Here is a 21,932-nt window from a genome sequence, read left to right as displayed (position 1 = left end):
AGGCCGCACTGAGAACCACAAAAGAAAGGAGAATGCACTGACCACAGGGAAGTCTCTTTGCTTTAATGCAACTGAGAAGTTTCTGTGCTACCACATAAAATAAAACAGCTTAAACATAAGTCAGAATATATTAACCTTTCGTTCAAAGTGATAGCAGATACAAGGTTCTTAAATACCACACTGGAAGACATTGGGCTCTAGTGAGAAAGTCAGAAGTATTCAAGCAATGATTAAATATTTATCTAAAAGATTTTCAAGAACATGAATACCTATTTTATAGAACAGAAGTGATAAAAAGATCGAAAACATGTACATTTTTGTAAGAATATATGTAATACTCTTATGAATCTTACCACAATAATAAATTCTTAGAAAAATTCTATTTGTAAGTAGAGTTGATCAAAAGCCTCATTTGATTACATTTCTCTAAAAAACAGATTCCTTATTAGTAATATTGAGAGCTCTTCCAATTATTTTTCTATAATACATCACATTTTCTATTCTTCTTCTGCCCATAAAGCATCAGTAGTAGGTCAGACTGAACAGCAACTTTTTAATATCAATTTGGGAATATTTTAAACAATGGAAGCTGCTGAGAGCACCTCCTGCTCCTCTGCTACCTCCTTACACTGGAAGAATTGTCCACCAGCTCCTACTTCTCCTGCCACCTTTAATCAACTTTTTTGTTCAGGACAAACCATCCCCTCTGGGACAGAGGAAAGCCACAGCAGCCTAGTTCCTTTCAGAAAGCTGCTGTCAAAAATCTTTTTTCCAGAGTAAAATGGTTTCAGCATCCGAATTCATCTCCTGCATACTTACTCATGTCTAAAAAAAAACCCAACACAAAAACACACAAACCCAAAACCCACACCACCACACCAAAACTGACAACCAACGAACCCAGAATTAGCAACTTCAGAAGGCATGACTTCCATTTGCAAGAACCGTATTTATTCCTGCTATATATTTTTTCATGTGTCTGCGTATTCTAGTCTAAGTTACTAGTTTCACCCAGTTTTTTGACCTGTGCATGCAAACAACAAAAGCTATTCTTGAAAACTATGTCAAACACAAACACAAGTAATGTGATGTTAGTAGCAACACCTTCAAGATTATTAAGTATTTGCTCTTCACTTTGTAATGCTTTTCAAAAGCTGGTACTTAATATTTTTAGGTTTCATACATGATTTTGCTTGCTGTACTACTGAACTGTTTTGGTTCTCCTTTGTTACTAATCCTGTCAAACCTCACAGGGCTTTGGGCATTCAAGACCACTTCCTATTTTCTTATTTCATGCCACACAACTTTCTTCACTAAAGCTTGTCAAATGCTTCACAAGTTCTGTTACCAACTTCCAAGCTAGATGGTTTTAGTCAGTGAATATTATGGGAGAGATCTGCTCACCAGTTAGGAATAATGATGAGTGGTATGGCATTTCAGGACTAAATTTCAGATCAACCTTTCATTTTCTAACTCTCTAAACGTAAAGTAGCAACTCCACCAAATAACAGCAACCAGAAAAATTCAGTCAGCCTCCATTTCAGGATGCAGTGTCTTTCTATATTCACAGGCAGAAGAACTATGTCAGATGTCTCTCAATACACCGAAAAAATATGTACTGGGAATACACACTGAGGAAGTGTTCTAACATCCTGAAGGGGTTTTGGATTGCTATCCCAACAGCCTAGAAAGCTCAAATGTATGCCAAATTACACCTGTTATTAGGGATGAGAGGGGATTACAGAAGAATATATTACACTGTGCAGTAATGGTCTTATTTACACACAGTGTTCTTAAAGAGTCATTTTCAACTTTGTATTGAACGACATAGTAGTTGTTCCTCTGAAGCTTAAATCTCTTAACGTCCAAGCAGCATATTTTCTAAAAGGCTAGGCCGTATCTGTCATTTATGCATCACAGCCCTAAAAGTTTATGGTATTCCTTACTGTTAAAGGCATTCTACAAGGGCAAATACAGAATTTGTTTTCAAGTAACTAATTTTCAATAGAGTCATCAAGAGCGTTTCACATAAAGATGGCAATTCCTTACAAGAGAACATCATATTGCTTTGGTCTATTCCCCTTCTATGTGTGGATATCCATATCAGAAGCATAAAAAACTAAATCTTCAGACCTGAGATAATATCTAAATTGGGAATTGATCATTTTATGTATACTTATTATTTTACTGCTATTTACGTATTTTAGAAGATAAATGCTTGGCTACAAGCCTTAAGGCTGGAATCTTGATATATCACCATTTAAAGTTAAACTTTGGTAAGGGAAGATATATTTTACATTCTTAAGTGAAAAAAAAGCAAGGCTAGAATTCCATTTGAAGAGCTGAAAGACTGCACACATGAATGCTGAAGTCATCCAGGCTTTGCTCCCACACAAACTTCACTATGAAATATCATGAAATGGAAAGCCTTCATAAAAAGTGAGAGCACCTGAATGGTTTAGGTCAATCTTTTTTGCAGATTCCCAAGAGACTTATTTTGTCAGAAAGATGTTTGCTGCCATGTTTTATTTCCAGCGGTAACTCCAGGTGCTAAGAGGGCCATGTATTACATGTAGCACAATTTCCCCTCTGTTCTCGCTGTTAGTATTGCAGAACAACAGCCACATGCCAGGAAGGAGTTTAAATAGTCTCAAAAAGCTGAAGTATCAGGAAAGGCAAATAAGCTCCTTAAGAATTTGTTTATTCACTAAAAAAAATCCTGGCAGAAACAGGATTTCTGTTCAGAATTCATACAGTTAACACGTGACAAAGAGCTTTCCAGGTAAATTATTATTAGATAATTGAGAGGTTCCACTGTGACCCCAAAGATTTGCACGAGGCCTGCTGCAGTCTGAACTGGTTTTGATTTTTCATCTGCACCTTCCTTTTAACAAGTTACTCCACTAAAAAGAGCCTCAGAATTCCCTCAAATTTTATTTTTCCTTTCACTGCTAATAATGGCTATAAAAAAGGAGAAAAATTCTCTAAATCTGAGTCACCTGCAAGTAGCATTCACACTGATAAAGTTATTGAACTAGTAGTATTTTTAGAAAAAGCAGACATACCATCTTTGCTTGGTATCTCCTGCACTGTGTGAATCTGTTACAACTACTGACCTCAGGAACTCTCAATCTTATATCCATGTTTAATTAATTTCATTCCTTCATTATTTTATCTCTGAAGACCCTTTCTAATGGTCTAGAACCCTATTGCAGCTAAACACTGTAGAAGAAAATTGAAAACTATTCATCAGGATGTATAGCAGGTATGAAACACCAAACTGCATGCATACAGATGGGGGACTTGCAAAGAAACTGCAAGGCTCCCTTTCAGGGTGAGAAGCAGGAATACTAACATGAAAGTACAGATTATTTAACATCCTCTAGTACACATTCATTTAAGGAGAAATTTAAATCAGCGTGAGACACTCTGATATTAACAGGAAATTCCTAAGTGCAGGATGCAACATGTAAGAAGGGAGGGGGAAATAAAAAAGAAAAAGATAATTTTACATTATCAAAGGCCAGAGGTGACATCTTAGTACATAATAGAAGACAGAATGGGTCAGTAAGCTGCTAAGGACCGTGAAAACTAAGACAAGCAATTTGATGCAATAGAGAAGAAATCACAATGGAGATATAAAAACCAATGGCAACCTTCTCAGAGTGCTGGTCAGGAATAATGATCTTGCAATAAAGCAGTAGCATTCCAAAGGTATTGTACAAACCAATTTTGCAACTGTGTCACAAGAAGAGGCAGCTGTTACCTAGCTGAGTCATACTAAGTAGGTATGATGCATACAAAGATACAGCTCTGTTTATCACATCTTAGGTAGAAGACAACGCATAACACTGTGGAAATGAAAACAGACTCAGATCATATTTGCAGATAACCTTAGATAAGCAAGAAAAATATTGTTCTTGAGAATGACGAAAGAAAGCACACAAGGTGGAGGAAGAAAAAAGTGAAGAATTCTATTTTTCACTATTTTGCTCTTCAGTAAGCAGCTAAATATTGAACAGATAAGTCAAAATTTGGCCAGACCTACAAACTGTTAGTGCAGGTGATTTTTGCCTCTGCAAATGAAGTTATGCAGAATAAAGCATAGCAGGAGAAAGAAAAAAAGCCCCAGGAAAAGAAAAAAAATAAGAAGTCTTCCCTTTTCTCATTTATTTCCAGGCAGGATAAATTTTAACTTACTTTGTCTCTCAAAACCACAGACAAAGGGAAAAACTGTCCAGGTAACTGGTAATTTGGGCATTATTTTTGTTCTCCCTTCTGTACACTGGTGTCACTACAATAATCTTGCCCTGAACAGACTCCATGAGTTAGCTATCTTCAGGACCTACCAGTATGCCAAACTAGCTCATTTTTCACTCAATTTTCACCCTATTTGTCAATCATTATTTTAATGCATCTTCAGTAAAGACAGAGCTCATGCATAGCATTTATCCATTTCTGTCAACAGGAAGCCCAGGAGTTCTCATATTCATACAGACTCTTTGCTCAACTTGCACAGTTTACGTATCACCCAGATTCTTACACTCTCTGTCAAGCGGCAAGTTGCAACTAGTTTTCATTTAATAGCTGTTTTCAGCATAGAAATTACACCAGGAAGCATTTTAAAGTCAGCAATGCTATTATTCATAGGGCTTTTCACAGGAGTGGCAGTTTCAGTGTTGCAGTTCAGTTGATGTACCTTCTCATAGTTCTGCTGTCATAGCTGTTTAATGCCATGCGACACACATGAAACATGCCATCTCTGTATAGTAAAATTATGGATGTATGTTTGGATAAAAACATAATAGCCAAAGAAAGATGGGGCAAAAGTAACCTGTTCTTTATGATTATACAGCCAGGTTTCCCCTGAAATGCTATTAGTATCCCTCTCCTTTTTGCAACATAAGAGGGAGTTACAGGATGATGACTGTTCTCACCCATCTGTGTTCCAGTTTCTCCACAGATTATGAGAATATGTGTGCAGAATTTAATTTCATATATGGGCAAATACTTGGACAGTGGTTGCATATACATAGAAGCTGATGGATAATAAAAGTCTGAATTTCAATGATGAGTACATTCTGTAAGCAGTAGCACCAAGGAACATCAGCTTGTAGAAAAGGGATAGAAAGACATCATAGGAGCTTAGCCCTCCAGGCTGTTAAAACACTATGCATAAGTGGGCTTCAATGTCACTCCGAAATAACTCAGACACTTAATTCATTTGATTCTAAATACTGGAATCAAAATCAACATCCATAAGGATTTTGATTCCAGTATTTAGAATCAAATTTCGATTTCCCATTTGGGCTAATTCTTTTTGATTTTTAAATCTGAAAGGCATGGCAGGAAAAGGCTAAGGAATTGCAAGAAGCCCAACTAACTCCAAGTCAGGGTCTAGATACAAATAACAGATGTTTTTCCTAATATCTCTGAGAATTAACACAAATAATGCTTCTCTCATGCCAACAGGAGGTCACTAAATAAATCAACTACAGAAATCTGTTACAACAGGAAGGCACTAATGCCAAGACAGGAATCTCCAGGTAATGAAGCCTAAGTCCGTATGTAGGACAGTGAATGATTAGTTACCATAGTACAGGGAAGAAAATGGAAGTGCAGTTGATAAGCTCTAAAATCACTAAAGAAGATAAGAATAGAGAAATATATGTGATAAGCTCTACCAACAAAAAAATGGCCAATTTAAACAGTGCTTACAAGGATTATTGGAAATACCAGATCTTTGCCAAAATCATTTAAGAGAGAATTTCATACTCATAGAATGGCCTCAGACACATGGAGACAATGATGGAGATAAGATAGAAGGATGCAGACAAAGTCAACAAAGCTACTAAAAAATTAGGTAACTTTTTTTTCTTAGAATAATTATTTCTGGTCTGATTATTTCTCATGACCCAGTGGAACTGCTTCTCAAAGTTGTCACTTAGCTGCTTTCTAATACAAAAAATCTTTGTAACAGATTCAGTACTCATAATGTATATTTCATTTGCAGTAAAAATCAAGTATTTCAGAAGAGTTTTATCAAAATTCAGCTCAGGTGAAGGTTCTTGACCGTAAGCGTTTTTTTGCCTTAAAGAATCATAGAAAGAAAATCCAAAAGGGATTCAAGCATTTAAGACAAGCTTGTAAAACGTAGGGAATATTTTTGGAAATGATTTTGTAGTCTAATTGCATCTCAAACTTATCACTTAGCTCCCTCCTAATAAGAAAACTCTTTGTAAAAACTGCATTAGCTACCAAAAATACTGACAAGGGAATTAGAAGTGAAGATGAGTTGAAATGATTTCACATCTCTGTACCAGTAACAATAACAGATTGTATAAAGTGATACATAAAGAACTCCTTTCCTGCATGGGATGCATGGGATGTGGATGGAATAGTTTCACTTGCTTTCTTCAGGGATGATCTCGTCTTATGCTGGTTTGGAGGGTAGGAGTTGCAGAAGGACATACTAGTATCTCACTCCAACACTACCATGTAAACTGTGAAAAATATGTTGGAGGTATCACCTATTAAAGTCTTTTCTTTAGCCACTTCCATTTCAAGGAGTTTCATCACCTCAATTGCTGTCAATTCCAATCACCAGAACTGTGGAATCCCCTGGGTCAACTGACATCTTAATCTGCACTGTGATTCTATGATAAGTTATACTGTATAAACAGCAGATTAAATAGAAGGCACTGAAATTGCTCCAGGTACTGATATAGTTCACCTTGCCTCAGGGATCTGGTGAAAGGCATGTGTTACATAAAATAGGAGTAATTTCTGGGAGGATTTCACATTTAGCCACTGAAGCCCTTCCAGTCATTATCAAAACCAAGACCATCTATTTGGCATCTTTAAAGAGCACAGAAGCTCTCAAGAAACAACTTTTAGTAATAAAATCAGGTATGCAACTAGTCCTGTACAAAATTCATGTAAGACAACTGAAGATATGTAAAGGAGTACAAGAAAAGTAGAAGCATTTTAAGGTTAACTTTCTGATTTTACAATATAGATTAATTCTTCCTGAAAAGCAGCTGTTTTCAAACATAAATACAGCACGTTTAGGAACCACTAGATGACAGAATCATTATATGTTCCTACCCACAAACCTCTCTCTTAAGCATCACGTTTTACAAAGCTGTCAAAAAAATAAGTTCAAATGAAACCCTTTAAAGGTTAACTCAGGCAACCTAAATGTGATAGCAAATACATGGTTCCATATGCCTTAATGTTCATGTGTTTTTCCATAGTTACTGTATTTGTGTGCTGTGAAAAGCAGAAGCTAATAGCATCAAAGGGACTTAAACAGGAATAGTTATTCATTGCACCAGACAAATCAGCCGTATCAACAAAAAGTCAAAGAAAAAAAAATTAAATTTCCATACACATCAAAAACTTCTTTTTTTCTTAATTACTTTAATCCCAGATTCTTATTGAAGATCCTGGGGAAATAAATGGGGAGAAAGCTGCTACTCAATACTATTTTAGCTTCAAAATTTCCCAAGACTCGCAAAACATGGTGTCCAAACACCTTTGTACAGCAGGATGTTACTGCTGTCTACGCAGTAGTAACGCTACTAATCACTACACATACTAAGTGATGTTTGGAGTAACAGTAACCAGATAAACATTCAGCAAAAAGGCACCCCCCCCTTATATATAAAATACTGCAGTCATGTGAAGAGCACCTCCATTTCCCAAAAGTATTAATTAAATAAATCTGTCCAGTGGAAAAAATTATCCAAATAAAGGAGTCTTAGTTTCTGGCTTTTTGCTATAGACTGGGGGCGAGGCAAAGGAAATCACATCTGGGGCTAAGAACTTGGGGATTACTGCCTTGGGAGGGTAGGAAGGTGGAGGGAAAAGAGGCCAGACACTGGGGAGGAGGAAAGGAAGAGAAGGCAAGAGAATAAGGAGCAGAAGGTGCGCTTACTGTTTGGTTATCTTCATACAGCTTCAAGTCATATCCACTCAGCTCCACACAGAAAATTATTGCTGTAACCCCCTCAAAACAGTGGATCCATTTTTTGCGTTCAGATCTCTGTCCACCCACATCCACCATTTTGAAAGTCAGCTCTTTGAAGGTGAACTTATTTTCTACAATCCCTGTGGTCATGTCCCGAGAACGCAGAATATCTTCCACTGTAGGGATGTAGTCCAGTGCTGCAATCCTTTCTAGGTCATTTAAGTAGTATGCAGCATTATCCTCTAGGTGGTACTCGTTGGAGCGGCAAAAACACTCCTGCACACCAGGGTCTGCCCAGAGCCGTTTCATGACTCCCAGGAGCTCAGGGGTAATCTCACCTTTGCTCTCAGCTGGGCCTGTCAGGGCAAAAAGCTGTACAGCATCATATGCTCTATCAGGATTGTGAAACTCTATCTTAAGGGTGGCTAGAGCCCGAATAATACGTGTGAGAGAGTCAATTGCATTATAGATAATCAGAGGTTTGTATTCCTTACAGGCCTCCAAGTTAAAGCCACCACTATGAATGATTTTCATCTGCTTTACGATAGTGCTCTTCCCAGAATTGCTGGTACCCAGGAGTAGGAGCTTAATCTCTCTTCGCTGTCGCTGACTTTCAGAGCGCAGGTGGCGGTCAATCCTACGGGACCGCCGCGCTGCCTCTTTCTCCTCAGAGCTTTGCCGACATCCCATGGTATAGCAGGTGGTTACAGAGGGGGAGGCTTGGAGATTGTCTCACTCTGTTTGTGTCTCTGAAAAGGATCTGTGGTGTCTTTCAGTTCCCGTGCCAGGTACACCTTGAACAAGAAAAAAAAGTTGCTCTCCAGTACCTGATGGTCCAAGATGCCTGTACCACCTAATTCAGTCCCAGCAGGGGTGCAAACCCATGTAGATATGCAACCACAGAAATAGTCTCTTCAGCAGATCTCATCGCACTCCCCTTTCCAGCACATGAACGGTGGCACATTCCTGTTACTGAAGGCACACTTCCCTTTGCCACTGTTTGGCTAGATCCATGAAATACTCTTTTCTGTTCTGCATAATTATTTTGCTGCCTTCTGTCCAAAGGTAAGGAGCTGCACTTTCACCTTCTCTGCTCTAGCTCTTGTCTTTTGATTGTATTTTCTGGTTGCTGTGGTGATGCTGCTAGATAAAGCTGAAGTTCTTTTCAATGGCGCTCTACTTGTTTTGTTTCTCTTCCCCCACTTCTTCAGCTGATCCAGTTCAGCTCTGTAAATCAGTGCTTTCCACCTGCCAAACAATGAGAAAAGAAATGAATGAAATGAGAGACTCCGCTTCCTTGCTGCGAACCACTCACTTTCTGCTCTTCTAGACTTCTAAACCTTTTAGTATCCCAATAATGGATCAGAAAATACAGATGGAAAAATATGTAAAGAAAAGCAAAAATCTAAAACCATAGCAAAAACGTAGGGGCAGCTGAAGCTTGCAGACCTAAGAAAATGTGGTTTCTGAACAACGGTAAATCAAATCTCCTTTTCAGCCTTCTGAGTTTTATTATCTAAACCTACATGAAAACAAACAGTGCTGAGCTGTGCCCCAATTTCTCCCTCAGCAAGAGCTTATGGCAGTGCTTTTCCTGCACAGTCCTGTTCTGACTGGTTTTCCTGAAGTAGAAAATGAAACAGACTCACAACTACTTTCCCCAGTCTCTCTATTTATGTCAGTATCTTGTACTCAGACAGATGTCCTCCCGAGTTTTCTTTCATCTGTTCTGAATGCATGGAACATTTAAATAACTAAATTAGGAAGCAAAAGGAGGTGATCAACTTTGCTTCATGATTTTGCAAAAGACAGAATTACTCATCATTGCAGAATACAGTAAGAGATCATCTTTCCCCTTGGAGACCAGTACTATTCAACGTACTACGTGTATACTGCTTAATCAATAAAGTGATGCACTACTACAACAAACTTCATAAGCTTCCTTCCATAGCCTAGTTGTTATTAAGCCTCTTCCCTTCCATTTTTAAAACAGGAAAATCTGAGGTACAGTAAAAGTGAATAGTGACTGTAAGTACTATACTTACTATATATGTTTACTAGAAGTAAGTATAAGTGAATAGTGTTTAATACAAAAAGCACAGGAAATGCCATCCCAAGCAAGGGCTGACAACTTTGCAGTGACTGTTAGAGCAATTAGTCTTTCCCAAATTAGGGGTTAAGCCTCCTATTTGGAACTCTGCAGAAGGCAACAGCAGGAAGCAGTTACCTCTCACAGAGGGAAAACACATTACTAACAGCTGATTGGTGATAACTTGCCTTTTTCCTAGGAAGGGCTTACTGCTCCCACTAAGCTTCGAGCACAGTGGGCAGCAGAATCACAAATGTCATGGCTTCCACATTGTAAGCTGGCCCCAGCCCATTTTGGCACTTATCTTGCTGTCTGCTTACTTGTGTCTAGGGGGGTTTCAGTGAGTATTTTTACAAACTGAACTACATGCCACCGAGATACTCTCAGAGATAAGGTTGAGTTCAGAGCCGACTACAGGAATATAAATTCTACTATATTTTAATAAGACTGAATCTTCCAGATTTTATTTTCAAAGTTGCTGTAGAAGTCTTTGGAAGTTTTCTTGCATGAACTTCCTAGCATTTCAGTGTAGATGTCACAAAGCATTAAAATACGTATTGAAGAGGATGATTCCACACTAGTATGAAAGGGACAGAATGATCCAAGCCAGATGTTGAACAGAAGCTTTGGTGAGAAAAGAAATGGAACTACAGCTACTTGCAACCTCATGTATGTTGCTTTCTTTCTTTCTTAAGCATCACAGCAGAAGTTTTAGTGAACAAAAGACATCTCAGCACACCAAAATACTAACCTGTAATCAAGTATTTTGAACAAAGCACCTGATTTACCAATATGTATTTTTCCTTTCTCCACATCACCTACATCACAGGATATGAGTCACTTACGTAGATATACAGCAGGACATGGTGGTTCTCATTCTTACCTGGCCACACTGCTCCGGTTGAAAAATATGAACTTACGTTTACCTGACTTCTATTTTAATGTGTAACATATTTATAAATGCATACTTATTTACTAGTAGATGTTTTGTAAGAGAGTGTTTTACTATTGAGAATTTCAACTCTTGCTTTTTGTCTTGCCAAAAATCCTTACCAGACAGGGATTTCAGCAAGATCTTGTCCTCCCAGTAGTTGTCACTATAGTAGAAATTAATTATAGTAGTAATTAATTATATCAAATGATAGTTTTAGCTAACCTTTAAGTACAGTTAACTGAGATATAGCACAGCATAAAGACTTCAAGATGAGAGCTTCTCACATATAGATAAGGAAGATTACATCAGCCGCAGTACTGAAGGTGGGTTAAATGGGTAAGAAAAGGATAAACCTAACTTTGTGAGTTCCAATCTCACATTTACAAGAAAAAAACATTCTTAGAACATTTATTTGGGAGGGTAATAAATTATATATCTAGGATTTCATTCCTGAGGTAGTAGAAACAAGTGTAATGATCTCAATCTTTACTGTTTTGCAAGAGGTATTACTATTCTTCTGTTATGTATATATTCTTCATCACAGTGGGCCATCCTAATCTTAGTTTCTATACTTTGTATAGCTTTGTCTGTAAACACGCTTAAAAACACTTACAGATCTCTTCTAATTTATGATTGTCTGACAAGTAGAAGGGTAGCCTATCCATCTGCTTTCAAATCCAAGTCCCCACTGTTATGCATCTGGGGAATCTATAGTTCTGTAACAGCACCTTGGTATTAGGCAGGTTCTTGCAATACACTGGATCCCTTTTCAGCAGTTTCCAGTATCTAAATGTCAAGGTATCTGGGAACACAAAACACGTACATATGGAAGGACAAACAGTTTCAGCAATCACCATTAATCCCTTAACATCAGAGAAAAAGATGTTGTAACATCAGAGAAAAAGGACAGAGTCAACGGATGATAGTTCTACATACTCATTGCTGAAATTTACTGGGATGTTAGCCTGGGACAGTTGAACTTGCAATCACTCACCCTGAGATACTTTTACTGATTCTGTATTTATCTTTAAATCCCTTCCTAACTCTAACCCTGCTTAAGGGAGATACATAGTTGAACCAGAGTAGACCTGGATTCATGACTACCACAATGAGTCAGTATAGGCCAGGGCTGGTGCCAGTGAACTGAGGAGAGCTTTATATTTTAGTTAGAATAAGATGAATAGATGATTGTTGCAAACAACTGCAAAATTCCACAACTGGAACTCCGACCACAAAAAGGTGGTCAGAAAATCAGCATATGAAGTATGCTGATATACTTGGATATCCCACTCGTTCTTGTCTTTCCTTAGAGTCCCAGAACACTGTAAACATATGCATTTTCAGTACAGCAGCTTTTACTCAGTTCTGAAGATTTCCTGTACAGTATTTCAACTTCCCATCTTCTTTCTTGCTCCCAGTTAAACCTGTCTTCTCACTATATTCTTTGAATGTCCATGCTCCAACTCCTGTAAAGGCACCCCAAATCCACAGGCATGAAATTAATTAACTAGAACAGGACTTCTGCAGTGACCAATTCCAAAACCTAACCACAACAGTATTACTCTCAGTTGTTCTGAACTAGTTATCCAGTCAGTACATGAAGTCACCTCTACATGGCAGTATGGAGTGCTTATCTGTTGTCTTTGCCAGTAGGAACCACAATGTATGAACAGGCTTGTAATGTAAGCACTTTGGATACCCGAAATATAAAAATATCTGAATCCTTTGCCCCAAATGCTAATACCTGGTCTAAAATTCTACAAGGAGAGTCTTAATAGCAGTTACATTTATCTTTCCTTTTGCACATCAGAAGGACATTAGCACAGGAAGAACAGATTAATCAGCAGAAAGTTAACAGCATACACTTTAATAGAAGGGTAATCAGCACAGATTTAATACATCAAAGATGTGGGAAGAAAAACCTTCCAAAACGAGGAGTTATGCCTTCTTCAAATAACTGGCTTTTTCCAGTGGTCATAGAATATGAAAAATAAAAGTTGAGGAAGCTGTTTCTTACTGAGTAGCTTTCCAGCCACACGGAGAGAATGGAATTACTATATCGGATGTCAGGCCAAATTCTTGTTTTCATTGCATAAAAATTAGATTGGGCTCCATTAATCATGTTTATTCTGACATGTTCAGAACATTTAAGTCCTCATCATTACCTAATGACATGACACTCACTGTCATGTCATTAAGACCCGGCTGAATTCTTTGTGACATTTTCTACACATCTGTGATTAAAGATGAACAATTCTGCATGCAGCACATATGGGACTCCCCCTCCTCTCTTTAGTCAAGCTTCATCCTGGGAAAACAAAAAGGCTCACTAGAGACAAGCACAGCAAGAGGATACATATTCCTCCCAAAATGCATCAGCACTCCTGATAAATCTGGAGATTTTATGCCCATATAAATAGAATTTTCATTCAACTTCCTGTTATTGGCCTCAACAATTGCTTATGACAAACACTTTGGTAGAAAGACACTTTCAAGAAAAAAAACTTTTCAGACCACCTGTGCACTGTGTTTTGCTTCCTACTGCACATTTCCACAGGCATTCAGGTGGATCATTCACATCCCACAGTGGTTTACCTATCAATTATTCTGCTTGTCATTCATTCCTATTGCATATTTTTATAACGTATTTGGATATCACTATTTCAAGTAGGAATACAATGGAGCAATCATATTATTGCTTTGTAAAGCATCGTAATAGATACTATTTCCCAACAGTTCACGACAGTAAAAAAATTGATTTAAGTTTTTCTACATACACTAAGAACCATCTTCCAAGTTCACAGTCACTGCTTTTTAAAGTTAAGAAAAAGAATAAATTTATGGAGCCAGGACAGTAATGCAGTAGCAGTAACATAATACTTTGTATAGATCAACTTCCTCTCATCAGGTTTACTTTTCCTCGGAATATACTCGGAAAACAAGGCAGTCTAGAATTTGTTCTGAAGGGTTTTTTAGATCAGTTTCTGCATTGAAACTGGAAGTGTCTCATGGCTGTAAGTTCCTAATTAGATAAAAGTATTTTCAGTTACTGTAATGGAAAGCCCTATTGCTTCCTTGCACTGTGCACATTTCTCTCTAAACTTAGTTTAAACAACAAAAAAAATCTTATTCTTTGAATGATCAGATTACACTGCATATGTAGAACAGGGTGCCCAGAGGAGCTGTGGCTGCCCCATCCCTGGCAGTGTTCAAGGCCAGGGTGGACGGGGCTTGGAGCAACCTGCTCTAGTGGAAGGTGTCCCTGCCCATGGCAGGGAGTTGGAACTGGACAAGCTTTAAGGTCCCTTCCAATGCATTCTGATTCTGTGTGTATCTAAACCAACACACCTGCCTTCTCCTGACAACTGAAGCTGCTCAAAATGTTACTATATTTGTTTAATCTGATGTTATATATGGGCTATCTTCTAATGACTGAAATGGGTAGTTCTTCACACAAGATAAAATTAACATGCCCCAAATCCTGAGCTTACAGTGATTGATTTCAATTACCAAAGATGTAATGCCAAAACAGTTTATAGAGTGGGAAGAATATCTGAGAAAAATTCTACACTGGTTTATTATATAACATTCTTCTGTCCATACTTTTATAGCAAATAAAACCAGTCATTATTGTTGATTTCATATCTAGTCTTGCTCTTTGTCTCTACCCATCACTTTTGTCTTGTTCAAACTGATCTCTGTGTTTGCAATCATAAACAGCCCTTTGCTCAGCATGTCCCCAGGTAACAGTGAGGGCAGGGAAGGAGAATGGCAACACCACAGTTGATTTGTGCAAATTTTCCTAAGGAAGGATCCGAGTACTGTATCCTGTTGCATTAGCTACTGGCACACTACCATGGCATGCCTTGAAAGATGTTCCCCCCTCCAAGATCTTATTGAAAGGAGCTGGCTTCTAAGCTCAGAATAAAGCTAAGGGCTGTTACTATCACAGTCAATGTAGGCTGTGCGTAAGGTACACTGCTAACAGCAGGAATTTCAGCTAGCATTGTAGGAACAAAGCTATATTCTTCCTCATATGCAAGCAGTACCAGTAACCTAATAATTTAGCTTCATCACCCCAACATGCACACACAGAGCATTAGGAGTCCAATCTTGTTCAGCTTTTTACAATATTTCTGTCCTAGTAGCCAGATGTTAAGTATAAATTTTCCCCAATAGTACCTAATTTAAGAAAGTAAAGTGAAGTTCAAAAGGTTGCAGCAAACTGTCCACAACAGTCTTAGCTGCACTTGCCAGCAACCTTTGTTGATTCAGGACTGGTGCACTATTCAGTATTACAGAACATATGCTACCAGAGGAAGAAACCAAAACCATTACCAAGCTGTATTTTCCCAGGTTATTGATTCTGATCACTTCTTTCTCTTTACTTACCTGAAAGTTTGGAGGTGGTGATCCTGCCTGTTTGAGCACTTACCCATGTAAAAGCAAATACAAGCAAATCTAGCAAGAAGTAGCACAGCACACATCAGACTTACAGGTATAAGCCAATCTAATGTCATCCGTTTGTAGTAATTAGACACATCCACAGAGAATTCCAGTAGTTTAACAAAACCTTATTTCTACAGGTTTAAACTTTCAATCACTTCTTACACTATTAAAAAAGGGTAAGATGACATGAGGGAGTACAATGTAGCAGGAAATACCCAAGGTACTTTACTGAGGAGGAGCTCAAGTGTCCCACTAAACAGGCTTTTTTCTTTTTAATCTCTTTTTTGGAGCAGAACTGAGGCTAATAAGGAATAAGGAAATCGGTTCAGATTTTAGAATCCAGGAAAGCATCCACAGAGTCCCAGATATGCATGCAGAATAAATGCAAGGTTGAAATACTTTCATGTACAGTGATTAAAGTGCATTTATTACAGACAAAAAGTTGTTTTAAAACAACTCTGGCCAGAGGCATTACCAACATTCTCTTCAGACAATCATTGAAATCTGAAATAAGAGGAAGAAAGGATGATTTTTTTTTCCTAATGCAACCTCCTAGTTGATAGTACAACTTGTTGTTGCAGTTGGCTGACAATATTATTGATGTTGCTGTTTTCCATTGCTTAAAGACTTGGGAAAGTACTTGGGTTGAAAAATCTCTCCAGCAGATATCCTTCCCTGAATAAATGTCTGAGTGCTTGGGCAAAACTAAACAGTTCACCCAGGCTAAAAGAAATTGAAAACTCTACTGCTATATCTGCAAACTTTGAGGCAAGGATGCAAAATTCAACAGAAGAGGAGCTTTATGGTGTGGATATCCATTTGCCATTCCCACAAAACAGGAAATTCAGTTGGAAACTTTGGAAGATTTTAGGCTTAGACAGAGTAGAGAAAGATTCCATTTCAAGAAAGCACTTGCTAGACAAGGGCAATTGGACTTGCCTGGTCCACCTATGGATACATGGAAGAAGAGTTTTACAAGGAAATAGTGGAGAACCCAGAGTAAACTACTTGCTCCTATTACATGTAGTCATAGACCTATCTATGTAATATAGACGTAACAGAATAATTTTCTGCAGTGAGATATTATATTCATAGGTTTAAAAATCACATTTTTTCTGTTGTTTGGAATCATCCAACATACTTTAGCAGTACTGAAATACCACTTAGGCTAGTTAGTGGTTTCCAGCTAGATTTTGAGCTTTAGTTAGTGGCATTAAAGTTTGCACCAACTCAGGTGAGATTCAGACCACAGCAGAATACAGGGATCTATTAGTTCTTTTTCTTTAAATGATGCACACCCCACTTACTTTAGGAAGTTGGAAACATAAATCCTGTAAAGCATTAATACCTAAATACTTGGCAGATATTTAAATCATGACCTGCTTTAGCACATCCACAAATTTGTATGAAACAGTGAGAAGCAGCATCAACACAACCAGTACATAATACTGACTGATTCTTGAATAGAGCCAAAAATACAACAGTTCTATCCTGAGTTGTGTTACTGAAAATCCAGAGTAGTGTCAGTGACTGCATATAGATTTGCCTGTGCTTCACAGTGTTTTAACTAAGACCAGGATCCACCACAGCAGTCATTTCAGAGGTGACCTTCAGACTTCCATAAAGAATGAAGCATTACAACAATATTACAGTGGGTGTGCAGAAAATCCTGGCTGCTAGAAAAGGGTGAGGAGAAACATCACAGCCAGCATCTGCTTTAGGGACATACAAACATCAGACTCATTTAAAAATTTGTAATAAAGCAAGAAACAAAATGCAGGACCCACTCAGTGTTTTGTAAGCACCTCAGGTGATGACAGCAGGGCAGGTTATGTCTTCATTAGACTTGCTGTTTAGCTTTTATCATTGGTGTTACTATAGTTCTTATGTTGGGTGTTCATGAGCTAAGACTCACATACCACAGGGCTGCCATTCCATGGGTCTTACTGAGATTAAGGAGATGATTATGCAGAAAAGCTAGTGAACATGAGGTTTGGTTAAGAATTTAATGTTAAATTTCCTGTCACTCATTCAACCTTATTACACACAATATCTTATGAAAGCATAAAGAAATTTGGGTAGTTATAGCCAAAGAAAGTTAAAGAGGGATTTGAAACAGGATAAAATTGTAGCTTTGTAAAAGGAAGTTTCTCTTCCTGTGCATATAAGGTCACATTAGAGAACAAAAACATGCTTGGTTTAGACTGTTCCAGTGACAGGTATAAACTAATCAGAGGTCAACATCAGAATCTCTGTAGTAAGAACTTGAGAGCCTGGGTACAGACAGCAGTGTCCTGAAGAAAAGAAGTCTGATTAACGTAATAGGAAAAAGCAGCCAGTGAAGATTCAGAGGTTGAAGCTCGAGGCCAAACAAGAGGCAAGGAAAAGATGCTCTGGTAAATGGGAACCATGGAAACAATAGACAAGTTTTATCTGTGATCATGTTTTATCTGTGATGAAAGCATCCTGGACACTCTACACAGAAATAAATCACAGCAGTTCTGCTTATGCATTTTCTTAGGGGAAAGAACTAGAGGAGAGGCAAAAATCAAGGAAAAGAATGAGAAAGTCACTAAAGCTAGGCAAGATTTCTAGGGTAAACTGAAACAGTGTATAAATACAGGAACTGAGAAACTTCTGTATTCATGAAAACAAGATGGAAAGGAAAGGAAGAAAGATGGAAAGTAGAGAAAGGAAAGATGAGCAGAGGAGAGCAGATGGGCACATCTTACTAGATCACATTGGCAGAAACCTATATAAAGAAGAAAAAATGCCAGTGGGAAAGGATTGACTCAGCTGTAAAGATGAGTCTGCACATATGGAATTTAATTACACTGGGGTGGGAGGGGTGTAAATCCATGGTGGAAGAAGTCATTTGGGTCATCAGATTTCCACCTGAATGGTTTTGCTAGAGAAAAGACATTGCTGAGAGGGAATCAGGGCTGGAAGCTGGCAAGACAAACCTTGCAATGAGAGGCAGAGGAAAAGGTTTGGGAAAGAGGAAAGTAAAACATGGGAAATCATTTCACTAGAAGTAATGAACACAATTCACAGAAAGGCTGAGTGAGAGCATAGGAGGAATGGACTGGTGATGTGACAGTTAAAGTTGGGAACTAAGCAACAGAGAATGAGTAATGTTTCTCAGAACAAATCAAAAGAACCTCGGTGAATGGAAAAACAGAAAAACAGACACAGGTTGAATGAGTATGAGGGAACAGCAAGTTATCAACATGAGGTAAAGTCAGAAAAGGAATATAGATTTGTGAGAAGAGAGAACAGCCTGAGGGAGTTCAGAGACAGCAGCTCAGAAAAAGCATGAGGGGAAAGAGCAACATGATGCAAGAAGAGCATTAAAGAGCTGGTCAAAACAGAAAAGAGTAGGAGAGGAAAGCAGGACTGTGAAAGAATAAAACAATTCTCATGAAGGTCTAATTTAAAGAAGGGCAAAGAATCTTCAGCAGGTTTGTCAGGTTTATCAGCCTCAAAACAAGACATAAACATGGATTAAAATGCTGTTCCTAGTAAGAAAGAAAGAAAGGAAGAGTGTGGATAACAGCCTAAGAGGCAGGGCTATTACTGGGGATGACTTTGGTAGGTAGGCTAGAGAGCAATTTCCAGCCTTGGGCCACCTCTGAAATTAACCATATGAACTGTGTCAGAAGGTATCTACATCAGAACTGTGGATTTCTTAGATTTCATCTTAACAACTCACATTAACATGAGTTTATGCACAGAAAGGGAGATGAGAAGTGCACGAAGTATTAGACTGCAGCCCAGGGGAGGAGAAAAGATACTAAGAAAAAAAAATTCCCAAGAGGCTAAACAGAATCCACAGTGTTCTCTGAAGTGTGTGACTCATGGGAGAGGACTTGTATGCTACCAAGCACAGATTACAGCTGCAGCCTACGCCTGGTCTCATTCTTATTCCTTTATGAAATTCAGAAGCTTTGACAGTCTTACGATCCTGCAGCATGCAAGAGCTTCAGCAGGTACATCTCAGCTGGCTGAGCCACTGTCGTAGTTACTCACTAATTCAAAGGAACTTTTTTGTTAATAAGCTGAATATAAAGAAGTTATTTGATGTTCTGGTCTTGATATATAATTTTTAGGGGCCCAAACAAAAAAAAAAACCAGATCTACTTCACTAATTCTGCAACCAGAAGCATTTAAGTACAGCATTGTACAATAGCTAATCAGCTCCTGTTTTCAAAAGCTCTTTCACTCACAATAAAGCAAAAGGCCTCAATACCCCAATGCATCAACTTTTTAGCTATCATTTTCCCCTCTATCAATACGCCCCTCAAAAAACAAACAACTAAAAAAATGACCACCAAAACCAACCAAAACTAACACAAGTTGCAGCCACCATAAGGAACCTAACATCCCTTTCAAATTTTAGCAGCTACTAGGATTTCTCTTCAGCCTCTCCTTTCCAATTCCCTATCTCTGGAGGGAAGATCGCACCTCCCTTACGCTACAGCTGCAGTTACTGCAGTTACACACCCACCACCACCAGCCAGCAAGATCCGAGTTGCTTCCTGGAGGCTAGAGATTATGAGAAGCTTGTTATGTTGAACATACAACGAACCTTACAGAACACTGAAATGGTTAAATTCCTTTCATCAGACTTTAAAAAGACCTTTTAATAAGAAAGTTGCTTGCATATGAAGTGAGAGGAGGTGCAGGTTTAACTCTCTGAAGAGACCGAAGGCCTAATTTATCCAGAGAACACAGTCAGAGCAGCAGTGCAAGCATCTCTAGCAATATTCTCAGTGTGGTTTTCACCACTTATGCTCTGGGGAGTTCAAGTTTCCTAAATAATGTTAGCTTTTTCCTCTTTTCCACCTTTTTGCTGAGATCAAGAACATTTCCACATGGCACTAAATGAGGTTACAATCTGAGCTCAGGAAACTTTAGTTGTGGTGAGACAGCAGCTTATGTTAAGTGACACTTCAGGGTGAGAATACTCATGACTCTTCCTCAACAAAATAAATCTCACTGCCATTGTTTAAGGGAAAAATAAGAAAAAAAACCCAAACCCAAACCCTGTCAAATGCTATTGTTGTGATCCATTTACTGTACATGTTTTAGTTGACTTCAGTGGGCTTTGAAATTCGCCTGTATCCAGTTTTGAACAGGATGTAAATAAACATAATGTATTTAAAAACATTGCAAGCAGAATACCTAACTGCCAGCACCACAGACAGGTTTACTGAGGAAAATTCAGTATTTAGTGTGTGATTCATACTCTTCTTGTGAGTGAATATCTACAGCTGAAAACCTTTGTGAGAACAGATCCGAAGCTGAATAGTGTAACTTTCAGCTCTCCATTTTATGTGATCTCATCAGTGCTATATTACTAGTGGATACTGAAGCATGTTCAGTATCACTGTGCTTCAAGATTCATTTTTCCCTACATGCACATGTTCCAGGCCTGGAGTCTGCTGGCATTCACTATGTATATTTGTTCATAGGTCTAGTCAATCTTGTTAAAACAGAAGCCAAATTTGACCACGTAGATTGAGTCATACTGTGACAAAACCTAGTCAGGATGGCTTTGCATGTTCATCACGCTGAGCAGACTGTCAGCACCACTGATCACTTTCATATTCTAAGAACAGATTTTGTCCAAAACAAAGACATTAGGTATTTTATACTAGTTAGTATTTGTTGTTTTAAAAGTGCAAGGGTAACAAAACAAGCTGCTAAATCTAAGTTCATCTTTTGAGGAAGCTTGCATGGATTTTTACCCTAGGCATTTACAGTAACGCAGGAGCACCAGGATTTAGGTTTGAATGGACAAAGTTGTAATTTTTCAGCCTCAGGAGAGTTTGTAATTAGTTAATTTTCCCCAAACCTGGCACATATAAATGACAAATGGATTTATTTTTGTTATTAGAGATGAACCAAAAAGATAAAGAAAAAATGTGATAGAATGTGTTGTTTTTCAGCTGTGCATTGGTAACTGTACTAGTACTGCTACAAGTATTAGCAGTTGTAGCTCCAGATTTTGTAATGCATACTGACAAATCTTTTGGTGTTCTGTTAACACTGTTAGTACTTCTGTGTGTATACATGTGCATGTGGAGAGAGAGGGGGAGGAGGTAACTATTATTCCTATGCGAGTTTATGTTTTATGTAAGGACATGTTCAGCATTCATGTTTTTTCCCCCAGTTACAAACTGCAGGTCTCCCCAGCCATGCAGCCACAATTTCTATATTTTTACTACACATTTTTGCTGGTTCTTTAGACCTTAAATTCAGTCTGCAAATCTGTCCTATTGTACAAGGTCTCCTGTGATGAGGTCAGAAAAAATTCCCTTTTGTATCACACCTCATGTAGAATTATCTCTTCTCTTAAAGGTACCTAATCAATTAGTTCACCATTTTGTGACCCTTCTCGTTTCATTCATTTTGTTAGAAGCAGGCTCTTCCATCAAATATTGAGAACAGATAGGTTAATTCATGATACTACATACACGATCCAC

General features: G+C 38.2%; 2 protein-coding genes across 4 annotated transcripts in view; one reads left to right on the top strand and one right to left on the bottom strand.

Annotated features, from left to right (window-relative positions):
- RSPH14 (radial spoke head 14 homolog) overlaps positions 1-21,932 on the top strand; it is an 85,547-nt gene that overhangs the window by 36,623 nt on the left and 26,992 nt on the right. The window lies entirely within an intron of this gene.
- GNAZ (G protein subunit alpha z) overlaps positions 1-21,932 on the bottom strand; it is a 57,836-nt gene that overhangs the window by 25,982 nt on the left and 9,922 nt on the right. For all 3 annotated transcript variants that reach the window (XM_062631332.1, XM_062631333.1, XM_062631334.1), the window contains one exon: positions 7,940-9,220. In XM_062631332.1, the coding sequence (XP_062487316.1) occupies positions 7,940-8,662 (723 nt within the window). In that variant the 5' untranslated portion in view covers positions 8,663-9,220. The remainder of the gene's footprint in view (positions 1-7,939; positions 9,221-21,932) is intronic.

The sequence above is a fragment of the Pezoporus occidentalis genome, unplaced genomic scaffold, assembly GCF_034315485.1.
Source record: "Pezoporus occidentalis ecotype Australia unplaced genomic scaffold, CSIRO_AGI_Poc_V1 ctg37, whole genome shotgun sequence".
NCBI classification, from domain to species: Eukaryota; Metazoa; Chordata; class Aves; order Psittaciformes; family Psittacidae; genus Pezoporus; species Pezoporus occidentalis.
Note: the sequence above shows the minus strand (reverse complement) of the source record. Positions and strands in the feature narration are given on the sequence as shown.